This window comes from Alexandromys fortis, unplaced genomic scaffold, assembly GCF_014885135.2.
Source record: "Alexandromys fortis isolate MF-2015 unplaced genomic scaffold, M_Fortis_MF-2015_v1.1 scaffold_37, whole genome shotgun sequence".
In the NCBI taxonomy this organism is placed as follows: Eukaryota; Metazoa; Chordata; class Mammalia; order Rodentia; family Cricetidae; genus Alexandromys; species Alexandromys fortis.
The window spans coordinates 7,039,987-7,054,469 of NW_026067914.1; the positions used below are offsets into that span (position 1 = coordinate 7,039,987).

A 14,483-nucleotide genomic window follows, 5' to 3' on the forward strand; every position below is an offset into this window, starting at 1 on the left:
AACTAGCTCTTGTAGACCAGGCTGGTCTCGAACTCACAGAGATCCGCCTGCCTCTGCCTCTCAAGTGCTGGGATTAAAGGCGTGCGCCACCACCGCCCGGCCCTTTTTTTCTTTTTTTGAGACAGGATTTTGCTGTAGTTTTTGGAGCCTGTCCTGGAACTATCTCTTATAGGCCAGGCTGGCCTCAGACTCAGAGATCTGCCTGCCTCTGACTCCTGAGTACTGGGGTTAAAGGCATGGATCACCACCACCTGGCGAGTTTTCTTTTCCTGTGTTCTTTGCTTAGCTGACCTTTTAGGTCTGTTTGCTTTCATATTGTAATGAATTGTTTTTATGGTTACTTATGGAAAGTGAAATCAAGAGAGGTGGCTTGGTGTGTAAGTGTTTGCTGTGCAGGCCTGAGGACTTGAGTTTGAATCTCTGGCATCCATGTAAAAGACAGATTCAGGGGTACATGGGTGGAACCCCAGTGCTGGTGGCAGAAACAGATAGATTGTGGGAGCTTTCTGGCCGGCCAGTTTCATAAAAGAGCCAGGTCTAGGTTCAGTGAGGAACTCTGCCTCAAAAATGAGTCCGAGAACAGTAAAGGAAGATACCTGGCGTCAGCCTCTGGTGCCCACATGTGTACGCATAGGTGAGTGTACACACACAAGTGGACTTGAATTGTTATGAATTGAAAAGCAGTAAAAGCAGTCATACTGGAAATGTGAAACTACTGAAAAAAATAAAATTGAGACAATTAAAATAACCCTATTTTAATTTATTTGTCTCTGGGTTCTTTTTTCTACATAAATACACTTGAGATTCTTGAGGATACCGTTTAAAGTTTAAAGTAAAGAGAGAATAATGTTTTGTGGGTACAGGACATTTGTTCATAAAAAATGCACTTCAGGTCTGGCTTGATAAGAGAGAATGTGCCAGGCCGACCAGTGCACACATATTTTTAGTTTTTATATGCTTTGCTCTTTTCCACTTCCTCCTCCTTTGTTTTCCTAATATATGCTGTGGGGATCATATCCAGGTTCTTTTGCTTATAAGGAAGGCATTTTACTGATGGAACCATCTCCCCAGCCTGTGTTTTTTATTTTTCTCTGATTTCTTCAATTTCCCACTGTCCACTTGCATGTATTGTCTAGTCTCTTAGTGTTTATAGTTTTTGTTGCTGTTGATTTCTAGTTTTACTCAATATGAACTGATGAGGTACTAGAAACAATCTCGGTTTTTTTTCTATTTGCTAAGACCTGCTTTGCAGCCCAGAGTATATATGACTAATTTTAGAGGAGCTTCACAGGCTGCTGAAAATAAGGTGTGCTCTGTTTTTACCAGGCAGAATATTCCGTAGATAGCTGTTAGATTCATTCGATCTATGGTGTAGTCTAACTCTGTGGCTTCTTCATTCTATTTTAGTTTGGATGACTGACCTAAAGATGAGACCGGGGGTATTGAAGTAACCCTGTGTTATCAGGATCATTCAGACCTTAGTGCACGTTAGTGATTGCTTTATGAAATTGAGAGCCCTAACATTTGGCACATGTACGTTTACTAATTTTATGTCTTTTTATAAATTGTTCCCTTTATAACTATGTTCCTTTTCTGTTCTTATTTTGGTTTCAAGTATAGTTTTTCAGATAACAGAATGGTTACCCCAGCTTGTTTTGGACTTCCATACTTTATATTTTTTAGTCCCTGCCGGTGAATTGTCTCCTGGAAATAGTAGATGATTGGACCTATTTTTTTTTAATTATTTTTAATTATGTGATTCTTTGTGGGTGTTTCTTGAGGAGAACAGGGGTATCAGGTATCTCTGGAGCTGGAGTTTGTGAGCAATCCAACATGGGTGATGGAACCAAATGTGGGTCCTTTGGAAGAACTGTACTTGCTCTTAATCGCTAACCCACCTCTTCAGTTCCTGGAGCTGGTTTTTAAATATATTCCGCCAGTCTGCACCTTTTTGTTTTTTCCTGGTTGGGTGGATTACTGTTTAGGTCTTTTTTCTTTAAGTATTAGGGGTTTGATAGTTTAGTGTGTTGGCTGTGATGGATTCCTTCCTATCCTTTTTGTTCATGTATTACTGTTTTGATATTCTTTTATGTACTGTTATAATTTTAACTTTGTGCTAGCTGTGTGGTTATGAACTGCTTTAGTTTGTTCTTATCTTGAGATATCCTTATTTCTCTGTCATTACTAAAAGATAGCTTTGCTGTTTGTAGCAATTTAGATTGATAATTATTTACTTTCAGGACCAAAGTATATTATTGTTCCAGGCTTTCCTAGATTTTAGGGTTGCTGATGTTAATTTGATTGCTGACCTTTGTAAGTGAATTGGCCTTTTCCCCTTAGAGGTTTTAATAATGTTTTATTCTGTGTCTGTCTGTCTACATTTTTGAGACCCAGTCCCATTACAGTTCAACCTGGCTTGGCCTGGAACTCACTATGTAGTCCAAGGTAGCCTCAGACTGATGAGTGATCCTGTTGAGATTATAGGTACGAGCAATTACGCCATCTGGCTGGGATTCTTTTGCTTTTACCTTTTCTGTTTTTGTTGGTTATTGTTGAGTGGATTTTTGTGTGGGGGTGTTCCGTATGTACATGTTCATGTATGTACACACATGTCCTGACCTGGTGTGGATATTAGGTATCTTCTATAGTTCTTCTCCACTTTAGTTTTTGGAACAGGGTTTCTCACTGAACCTGGAGCTTATTGACTAAACCAACCGGCTAGTGAACTTCAAGGATCCACCTATCTTTGCTATCCTCCTTTCCCTTGGTGCTGGAGTTACAGATGTGTGCTGCTCTGCCTAACTTTTTTCTTTGTTTTTTGAGACAGGGCTCTATATGTAGTCATTGCTGTTATGAGGACCAGGCTGGCCTCAAATTCACAGAATCTCTCTGTCTCTGCTGAGATTAATAGCCCAGCTTTTAAGTAGGTTTGAGGATCCAAACTCATGCCCTCATGCTTGTATACAAACCACTTTACCCATGAAGCCATCTCCCTATCTCTGCTTTGTCTTTTGGACATCTTGGCTATAATATGTTGTAGAGAAGATGTTCCAGATGTTCCTTGGTGTTGTCTATCTATGGTTCAAGTGCCTGTGTGTTTGCATTTCCTCATTTTAAAATAGCAGTGTTCATGCCTCCCCTGTGAAGATTATTAAGCATTAAATTCATGACATAGGATGAAGTCTTTACATGAGAGGTAATTGAGAATAAAATTGCCTATTATCTGGGCATAGTGGTACACCATAGTTGGAGGCAAAAGCTGGTGGATCTCTGGATCTCTGTGAGTTCAGTGCCAGCCTGATTTAGGTTAGGTTGGAGACCAGAAAGGGCTGTATACAGAGTTTCAAAGAAGAAAAGAAAAGGTACCCATCACTCATGGTGGGCTATGCATGAGAATTAGTTCATATTAATATTACTGAGCTGGGCAGGAAATTTGTCCCTATAGTTCATCTTTGTTACAGACAGATCTTTTATATTGTAGCTATAAAGTGACAGTGTAGTAGGCATACACATGGCTTTTTTGGTTGATTACTACAGTTTATATACACATCTGTTGGTTTCATACTTGAAAAATAATCATGGGACTGGAAAGATGGAAAGAGTGGTTAAGAGCACAGGCTGTTCTTCCAGAGGTCCTGAGTTCAATTCCCAGCTCACAACCGTCTGTAATGAGATCTGGTGCCCTCTTCTGGCCTGCACCCATGCATGCAGACAGAACACTGTATGCATAATACTTTATAAAAATCATCTGTATTTTTAGAAATTCTGCCTTTCCTTTTATGCTGTAGTGTTTTTCTGTTGGCTTAGTAACCACGCCTGAGTCTATGATGTTTTAACTACCCCCTGTGCCCTGTGGCCCCACAGCTTCACAATGCTCAAATCAGGGTACTCACACTCTGGTCCCATCAGCACCAGCTAGGCTGTAGCCCACAAATGTAGGTTTTAACTAAGTCTCTATTCTATTTACCAATAAAGATTCGGGAGTCAGATGTTGTGGGTAAAATCCTGCTAGGTAAGGGAAGCTGAGAAGCAACTAGCTGACCTTCCTTTTTGACTGGAGATCCAGTAAGAGAACATCTCTCCACCTGTCGCAAAACAAAAAGATAAAGTCCCTCCGTACTCCTAACTGTACATATTCTTGGCTCCTCCATCTTCTCTATGGCTAATTCCTACTAACTAGTCACTTGCTCTGCTCCTTGATCCAATTAATTTTATTAACACGGTCTTGGTGTTTCAGAGTGCAATCAAATATCCCGCAACAATTCTGATTCTGGCCTGGGTGCTATTGTACAACTTTGACAGTGTTGACTATATATAAGCATCTTTTGGATTCATATTTGAAAAATCACACTTCAGTTTTATTAGTTATACTTTTTCCATAGATCCTGATTTTGGGAAAAAAAAAACACATTAAAGACAGGCTTTCACTATATAACTCACTCTGTAGAACAGGCTGGCCTCAGACTCCAGAGATGCACCCTATCATTTCTGTCTCCTGAGTGCTGAGATTAAAGGTGTACACCAAGTGATCCTGAGGTCTGGCCTTGCTAACACATGACCAGTCTTAGCACTTACCTTTCCTACCTTGGCAGTTTCTCGATCCTTTGTTTTTTTTGTCTTTGATTTTTGTTTTGTTTTGTACCCAAGGTATATAGAACCTTTATTCTGTTGTAATTCACCCTTCTCTGATCCTCTTTCACTGGGGCATGGGATAGGAAAGGTTGTAACTAACAGACACTATTTGGCCGTTAGTTTTTGTTTGTTTTATTTTTGTGTTTTGAGACAGGGTTTCTCTGTGTAGCCCTGGCTATCCTGGAACTTACTCTGTAGACCAGACTGGCCTTGAATGCAGAGAGCTGCCTACCTCTGCCTCCTGCATGCTGGAATTAAAGGCACGTGCCCCACCATGGTGGCTATTAGTTTTTGTGTATGGGTTTTGTTAATGTGAGCACTTTACAGTTGGGACCCTTCCGTCTACTTCCTCGGTGCTAGGAATAAGTACCTGCCTGGATCAAACCAACGTCTTCATGCTTGAAAGGCAAGTACATTATCAACCGAGCTTTCTCCCTCAGTCTAGTATTTTTAGACTGGCTAGATAGATAGGGTACCTGTTTATTTGTCTATGGTGTTATTTGAGGCAGGGTTCCAATAGGTAGCTAAGGCTGTCCTCAAACTCAAGATCCTTTAGCCTTCTAAAATGTTGATGTTATAAGTGTAAGCACTGTTCCTGCCTTATATATCTCTTTGATTTGTTTATTTTTATGTGTATGATTGCTTGCATGAATGCATGCACTACATGTGTGCTTATTACCTGTTGTGACCAGAGGGGACATTGGATCTTTTGAGACTGTAGCTAGAGGCAGTTAGGAGCTGCCATGTGGATGCTAGAAATCGAAACCTGCAAGTCTAGAGGAATCACCAGTGCTCTTGACCACAGAGCAGTCTTTCTATCTCACTTAGACACCTACTCCCCCAAGACAGAGTTTCTCTGTGTAGCCCTGGCTGTCTTGGGACCTATTCTTAAACCAGGCTGACCTCAAACTCAGAGATCCACTTGTGTCTGTCTCCCAAGTGCTGGGATTAAAGGCATGCGCCACTACTGTCTGATTATACAATATTTTTAATGTGCTTGTGTTTTGACAATGACATGAGGTCATGTGTGGAATTTTCCACTTGGGAAATAACATTGGCAGTCCAGAAATTTAAGGTTTACTTTTATATTTTTAGATTAGAAATATTTGACTTATGTAAACATTGATTATTGTCATTGTTCAAACTACTTTTACTGTAATTTTATTTAACAGAAGCAGGTGGGTTAGTTTTAGCAACACTTGTTATTTTCCAGGAAGTTTGGGTTTTTCGATGTGCCTGTCACTTCCAGAAATCAGTGATGGCCTGGAGAAAGGCCACAGCCGTTTCTGCTGAGCTTTGGGCAGGACTTGTGGACATTTTGTTCTAACAGTGCTGATGTAGCCAAAGTTCCTGTCACCATGATGCAGGCCTTGGCTATTGGCCACTTCCTCCACTGTGACTCTCTGGTCTGTTTATGGCTTTCAGTGACCAAGTACCGTCCTGGACAGGCTTCTTGCAGGCAGCACATCACAAGCAGAAGAAGGATTTATGTTCCAGAATCAGACATGCTCTTCTCATCAGTGTGCCCTGTTATACACATGTGGAGGGCTAAAAATATTTCAATCCTTAGCTTTTGTGCCAAGCCCATTTTTCAATGCTTCACAGGATTTTTGTTTTATATAAATTATCTCATGAACTGAAAATAGAACTAGAAATTACTTTTGCAAGGAATGGAACAAGAATAACTTTTGGGGGCTGGAGGGATGGCTTAGCAGCTAAGAATACATGCTGCTTTTCCCGAGGACCCAAGTTCAGTTCTTAGCACCCATATTGGGTGACTGACTCACAACTGCCTGTAAACTCCAGCTACAGGAGATCCAGCACCATTTTCTGGACTCCATAGTCTCCTATACACTCTTGGCATACAGAAACAGATACACATAAAATAATAAAAATCAAACTTTAGAAACAAAACTCCTTTCCTACTATCTATATCTATATCTATATAAAGAGACAACATGGACCAGTGTGAGGATCAGTAGGTAAACACGCTTGCCTTCAGACCTGACAACCGAGTTTTGTTGTTAGACCAACATATGTGCACTGTGACAGGCATGCCATGCTCTCTTCTCCTACACAAAGTAAATAAATGTAATGAAAATTTCAATAAGGTTTCCATTGTAATTTTTGGATTAATGACAGAAAATGGAGAAAAATGGAACAATTAAGCTGTGAATTTATTTTTAGATAAAAAGACTCAGTGTAATAAATTGGGTTCAGAGCTTGTATGTCCACATGGACAAAATACCAGTGTCATGGAAAGAGTTCACCATGTGCTGATTTTGTTTTCTTAGCCACTGATCCCAGCAATCACACTGTAATGTTTGACACACCTAAAGACTGGTGTTGGGAGCTGGAGCGGACCAAGGGTAGTGTGAAGTACAAGACAGTGAGTGTGAATGAAGACTACAGGATCTGTGAGAGGTAAGCTCTCCACGGGCTCTCCCCACTAGTAGTGGGTATGTGGGTGGGCATGTGCATATGTGGATACGGATGCCCTTGGAGGCCAGAAGATGGCCTCAGGTCATAAAGTAGGGTTCCTGGAAAAAGCAAGTCTGATATCATTGGGATATGCGTGTGTGTGAACACACACACACACACACATACACACACGATTTATTAGATTGACTTACAGGATGTGGTCTGGGTAGTCCAACAATGGCTGCCTCACACTAGAGAAGTTGAGAATCCAGCAGTTACTCAGTCGACAAGGCTGGCTGTCTCAGCTGTTCCAGTCTAGCACTAAAGGACTGGAGGATTCCTGGAGACCTGCTGATCTTCCATCTTTGTTGAACTCTTGAAGTTGGTTCTGATACCAGCAAAAGGAAACCACAAGAATAAATAAATGATCTTGTCAGAAAAAGTGAGGGTAAGCAGGCAAAAAAAAAAAAAAAAAAGGCAGTTTTCTTCTTCCTTATCTTTTTGTCCAGGCTTCCACTAGAAGGTGCTGCCCACATTAGTGTACCTTCTTATTTCAAATGTGATCAAGAAAATTCCTCACAGGAGTACCCAGAAGTTTCAGATGTAGTCAAGTTGACAACCAAGATGAGCCATCCCAGATCCCACAGAGCTGGAGTTAGAGAGTCTGTGAGCTGTTGGTAAGCGGGTGCTGTGAACTGAACTCTGTCCTTTGGGAGAACGGCACTCACATAGAGGTGCACGCCTGGTCCTCTGGGAGAATACCATGCACATAGAGGTGCACACCTTTAAATCCAGCACTGGGGAGGCAGGAACAGGTGGATTTCTGTGAATTTGCAGCAAGCCTGGTCTACATGGCAAGTTCCACAACAGCCAGGGCTATGTAAAGAGACTCTGTCTCAAAACAAAAGAAACTCACTTATGAGCCATCTCTCTATTCCCCCCCCTCCCGCACTGTGTTTGAATGTATTAACATTGCTGTAATTATCATCACAGTAAGTTTTAGAACATTTTCATCATCTAACAAAGAAACACCAAATTAACAGTTATCTTACATTTCTCCTCAGTTCTCCTCCCTGTGCCAGTCCCTAAGAAAATCATACATTTGCCTCTTCTGGACATTCTTATAAATAAAACAGGATAGGTGGTCTTTTATAACTACTGTATGTAGTGGGTTTTTTTTTTTTTTTGGCATTTTGTTTGTTTTGATTTACCTGCCTGTAATCCCAGTGTTGGGGAGGTGAAGACAGAATGGTCTTTCTGTGGCGTCTAGGCGGCTCTAGAACTCACTAGTTGGCCCATATTAGCCTCAAACCCAAGATTTTCCTGCTTCAGTCTCCTGAGTATCCAGTTCAGAGATGTACCAACACCTCTGACTTTTCCTTTTTATGCCAGATGATATTCCATGGCATGGATATACTATATTTATCCATTCGTCATAAACATTTATGTATAAGTTTTATGAGGATATGTTTTTTACTTCTTTTCAGTATATAATCTAATACAGTGCCAGGCATGTATTAGCCCTGTGTTTAGCTGTTTAAGAATTACCACACTTACTACCTCAGATATTGTACCATGTCACTCCTGTCAACTGTGTGGAGATTCTTTTTTTCAACCAACTTTTACTTTTATTGTTTGTCGGTGATGTTGGAGACAGCCACCTCAGTCTTGTGCATGCCTGGCAAGACTTGTGAACTACACCTCCACTCTTACCAGCAGCTTTTCACAAAATCTCTAATCTGTTAGACACTCAAAAGTGAGGTTGGGTAGATGGCTTATTTGGTAAAGTGCTGCCCACACAAGGATAAGGACCTCAGTTTGATCCCTAGGATCTATGTAAAGAAATTTACCTGCCTGTAATCCCAGTGTTGGGGAGGTGAAGACAGAATGGTCCCTAAGGCTTGCTGGCCAGCCATTCTAGCCAGTTGGTGAGCTCCAGGTGCAGTGACAGACCCTGTCTGAAAAAAAGATGGCTTAGCAGGTAAAACTAGTTGCCAAATTATCCTGAGCTTGATTCTCAGAACCTGTGGGAGAAGTAAAAACTGAGTCCTGAAAATTGCTCCTGACCACACATGGACCATGGCATGTGTGCACTTGTACTCACACACCACACACAGTTATATATAAAAAAATAATTCAAGGTAGAGAGCTATTGAGAAATACACTGGATGAGATAGGGCATTTGCCTGTCATGTGTGAGGCCCTGGGCTCAATAACCAGCATCAGAAACAAAACTATGGAGAAACACAGATCAGGCACAAGATCGGAAGAGCTGGAGGTAGTGGAGAAGAGGGTGTCAGGAAGGTCCCAGGAGTAAAGTGGCCTTGGTCAAAGCTGAGAGAAGGGGAAGCAGAGAAGCTGGGGTGGGGGCAGGAACTGGGGAGGAGCAAGCCAGGGAAAGGGGAGTAGAGGTTGAAGAGAAGGGAACAGTTGGATGCTTCCAGAAGAATTTATCCTTTTTGAATCTGAGAACAATGAGGGGGAGTTTGACAGAGGCAGGGAGTGATCTGGCCTACATTTTTAAAGTATGACTCTGTGGATCTGTTTTTAGAAACTCGAGTCTTATCATTTGGGAACATAGCTTCCTAGCACACTGCTGACAGCCGCATAAACTACTGTGGGTTTATAGCACTTTTCTCTGGGTGGCTCAGATGACCCCCTCCCTGTGTAAGAATGAGAAACTGCATTGTCAGAACCGGCTCCGGGGCCACAGACCCATTGTTTCTCTTTTTCAATTCGCTCCTAAAATCCTTACTTCATTCCACTTCTTTGTGGAGATACAAGGTGTGTAACTCTGTGGGGTGTGCACCTCACAGAGGGACCCATGAGCTAATGCTGACACAGCAAGTTGTAGCTCTGCCCTGGGCTTACCCTTCCCAGATGACAGCTGTACTGAAGCTGCCCTAAAAAGGCTCTTTCCTCTGAACTCATCCCACTGCCTGAAGTGACTGTTTTTGAAGAGGGAGGACTAAATTACTCAGAGTCTCAACAGGCTGCCTGAGCCATGTGGGGCAGGTGAGAACACTGTCCACCCTGTCCTGCTATGCTACTCTCCCTCACTGCTGGGACAGAGGCTAAAATTAACCCCAGAGCTAACATTATAGGGTATTAGGGAAGACACGCAAGTCTAGAAGGAGGTTCCACGGCTGCCTTAGAGTGTGGGAACTCCTCAGCTGATGTCAGAGTGGTGGCCTATGGGGAAATTACTGCCCAGTCAGTGCTTCCCACAGTTAGAGATCTCAGTCACCCAGGAGCTTGTTGGGACCCTGGTGCTGACTGAGCAGGTGGGGCGGGGCTGAGTCCGCATCCTCCCTGAGCTCAGGTGATGCTGCCTTAATACCCTGATAGCATGACATTCCAGAATAGCAGCGTTAATCCCCACTGCTTTCCCAGAGTGGGGATTAAGCTTCTGCTCTGTAATCATAGGGTCAAGCCTGGATTTTGGTATTTTTCTAATCCTTCCCAGTGCATCTCATGGACTTCTTGAGTTTAAAAGCTATTGATCTGGGAAAATGTTTTTACTTTGGTGATTATCCCTAAAGAAAGATTAGCTTACTGTCCACCCACTCAGGCAGGTACATAAGAGAATATAAAAGTACTTCAGAACTTTAGAAGTCAAGGTCTTAAAACTTCTACTGACTTGGAGGCCTTAGTCATGACCAGTGGTTCACATCATAGTCTCATAGGGGCTGTAAGATGACTCAGATGACTCAGGGGTTAAGAGCACTTCTGAGGACCCCAGTTTAGTGTCCTGTGCCTGTGTCTGTCTACTAACAACTACTAACACTCCAGCCCCAGGCGATCCAACCCCCTCTTCTTCTGACCATTAGCATCCAGACACACACCATGCACGTGTAAACACACACACACAAATGCATGAATATTTAAAATGATTGATTATACAAATTTTGTATAAGGTTGACTATACAGATTTTGAAGCAGTATAGAAAAAGTGTGTATGTCATACTTTCTTTTACCCAGGTGTAACAATGACTAATTCATAGCTAATCCTGTTTTCTCTACACCCCCACCTAGTTGTCTTTCTTTGGGATTGCTTGGAAATGAATTTCAAAGCTCATTTCATTTATGTTTAGTATATATTGCAAAGAACAAAGGACTGGGGTTGTTTTTAATAAACACAGCATGAAACCATTATCATACTTTTCAAATTCACACTACTTTTTTGTTTGTTTTGTGAGACAGGGCCTCCCTTTTGAAGCACTTGCCTTGGGACTTGCTATACGAACCTCAGACTCCCGTTGTCTCCCAAGTGCTTCCATGAAAGGAATGTGTCAGCCCCAGCCTCACACTGTTTCTTTGATATCTAATTAGTATTTAAATTTTCCCCATGATTTGGTTTGGCTTGGGGGTGGAGGGAAGTTGTTTTGTTTTGTTTTGAGACAGTGCTTCACTGTGTAGCCCTGGCTGTCCTGGAATTCACTCTGGAGACCAGACTGACTTGGAACTCACCAGAGATCCAACTGCCTCTGCTTCTTTCTCCTGAGTGCTGGGGCCAAAGACCTGTGCCATCACGACCTAGCTGTCTTTTATCTTTTTAATCTTACTGTTAATAAAGAGTCAGAGTAACATTTTGCCATTTCCTGATGGGTTTCTTAAGTTACTCTTGTATGGATTCTGAAACTGTCATATTTTACTTGAAGAAATCAAGCAGTTTGCTAGTTGCTTCCCACAGTGTGGGGTTTGGTGATTGTACCCCCGGTGAAATTTAGTATATTGCTCCAACTTGTGTGGATTGATTAATGGATCAGTCATTTGTGTTTTGATCTCTTTGCTTTAGCGATCCATCTGTCCATGGGGCTGGGGGATGGCTCGTGGATAAGACTACTTTTTGCTCTTGCAGAGGACTGGAGTTTGGCTCCCAGCACCCACATGGTGGCTTACAACTGTCGGTAACTCCAGCTCCAGAGAATCCAATGCCCACTTCTTCTGGCTTTTGAGGTCACTTTCATGGACATGGCACATAGACATACACATAAAAAAATTCCTTTTTTCTGAAATTTATCTTTCTCATGACTTGATGCTTCTCAGATTGAGGTCAGGCATGCAGTGTGTCTGCAAATACCGTCTGATTACAACTTAGCTGCACAAGCGCCTTCTGTCTTGGGAGGCTATATTTCAGACTCTTTGAGAGAGAGGTGTTTACCACTCTATAGGGAGGGGTCTGTTGACTAGAAGCCAGTGTGCCCATGTATTTTGGATCCCTCTGAAAATCTAGCTTATCTATGTCCTACAGTTCAGGCTTGTTGTTATAAAGATTTTCTTCTGGAGAATAATCACAATGGCTCCAGATCTTTGTAACCCAGGAAGAGCTTCACTGAGTGTGGTGTCTCAGTTTCTCAGCTTCTTTATCTATAAAATGGTAATACTCATACTATGTATCTGCTAGTGGTGTTGAATTAAATGAATCGTCCATGTGATGGATTAGTGCAGTGTCCGCCACAGAGGAGACCTCTTCAAATGTTTGTTGTTGGCAGAACTTTTTGTTTATTTGTTTGAGACAGAGTATTTCTATGTAATTCTGTCTTGGACCTCACTATGTAGACTAGGCTGGCCTTAAACTCACTGAGATCTGGCCTCCCAAGTGCTGGAATTAGAGTCACGTGCCACCATATCCATCTCAGAGTGTGTATATGATAAAATGGACTGCAATCCTCATGTTACTGATTTTCATATTTTTTAATTATAAACAACACAGGTGTTTATGCTGTTACTGTTCATTGTTTTTTTTTGGACTTCATATACTTTTAGATATCACAATTTCCAATCTCTGCCTTATTTCGGTGCTGAAGATCAAACCTTCAGCCTTGTGCATGCTAGGCAGGGGCTTTGTTGCAGGGCTGTACCCACACCCCTCATTTTCCTCATGTTTCTGAAGAGGGGTGACATTTCATCTTTGTTTTTTTGGGGGGGCTGTCTTGGAACTCACTTTGTAGACCAGGCTGACCTCAAATTCACATAGATCAGCCTGCTTCTGCCTTCTAGGTGCTGGGATTAAAGGCATGCACCACCACTGCCCGGCCTCATCTTTGGTTCTTAACAGGGAAATATGTCCTTTTGTAGTTCTTTGGTACTTCCTTGTCTTCATGGATGCTTTCATATTCTGTGAATTAAGTGTTGAACTGAAAACTCATTGTAATGAATTTTTTCCTGTCAGCCAGCTCCCAAATAATGACATTGAGACTATTTATTAATTATGAAATCTTGGCCTTAGCATAGGCTTGTTTTTAACCAACTCATACAACTTAGATTAACCCATTTCTACTCATCTGTGTTTTGTCACATACTGCCCATCCTGCTTCTTCCGTGTCCCCTGGCATCTCTTATGCATCTAGATTCATCTCTTACTCCTCTCTCTCTGCCCAGAAGTCCCACCTATATCTCCTACCTAGCTATTGGCCATTCAGCTTTTTATTACACCAATCACGGCAAATACATCTTCATACAGTGTACAAATATCCCCTTTTGTCTAAATAAAAAGGAAAGGTTTTAACTCTAACTTAGTAAAACTATGTACAATAAGAACAGTTACCAGGTAAGAATTACATTCACAGTATCCAGTCTGTCTGTATTTGGCAAATGCAGAGAAACTGCTCTATTATCTAATCTATCTTAGTGAGTCTAAAGTTTTATACCCAAACCACTTTTTATCATAACTTATATTGCCATACTAAAAACATCTTTTTAGATAGACAACTTAAGCTTTTATGTTTCTCAGTCTTATAAACTTTACATCTCTTATGTGAAGATGTATTGCTGTGATTGATTTAATAAAAAGCTAATGGCCAGTAGCTAGGTAGGAGGGATAGGCAGGATTTCTGGGGAGAAAGAGGAAGAGGAGTCTAAGCATGCAGGAGAAACCAGGAGGCAGGGAGAGGAAACAGGAGGTAGGTATAAAGTGGAAGAGAGGTAGTACCACATGATAGAATGTAGATTAATATAAATGGGTTAATTTCAGTTATAAGAGCTAGTTGAGACAAGCCCAAGCTATAGCAGAGCTTTCATAATAATAAGTCTCTGTGTCATTATTTGGGAACTGGTTGGTGGGACAGCAAAAGACTTGGTTACAGTTGATGCCACCTCTTTCTTCTAGGTTGCCCGCCTACTTTGTTGTCCCTGGTCCCCTACTCGAAGAGGATGTGCGGCGTTTTCAGGGCCATGGCATACCAGTAAGTGCATCCGGGACCCTGGGAAAGGGGACGTCAGCAGCTCTCGGCCATCCTAGCAGTGGTGCTCCAGAGGTTGTCCATGGTCTATGAGCAGTCCAGAAACACCTCCTGAACATGAGGCTCCCTAGGACAAGTCTAGGACAAGTCATCACAAATGGTCTTTTAATATTAGAAGACATTGAAAAGCTTCATGAGGATAATAGACCCATCCTCTTTGACACCCAACTTGTTTGAACCAAACTG

General features: G+C 41.8%; 1 protein-coding gene across 2 annotated transcripts in view; it reads left to right on the forward strand.

The window, feature by feature from the left end:
- Mtmr12 (myotubularin related protein 12) overlaps positions 1-14,483 on the forward strand; it is a 68,338-nt gene that overhangs the window by 34,579 nt on the left and 19,276 nt on the right. For both annotated transcript variants that reach the window (XM_050139079.1, XM_050139080.1), the window contains 2 exons: positions 6,927-7,056; positions 14,165-14,240. In XM_050139079.1, coding sequence (XP_049995036.1) covers positions 6,927-7,056; positions 14,165-14,240 — 206 coding nt within the window. The remainder of the gene's footprint in view (positions 1-6,926; positions 7,057-14,164; positions 14,241-14,483) is intronic.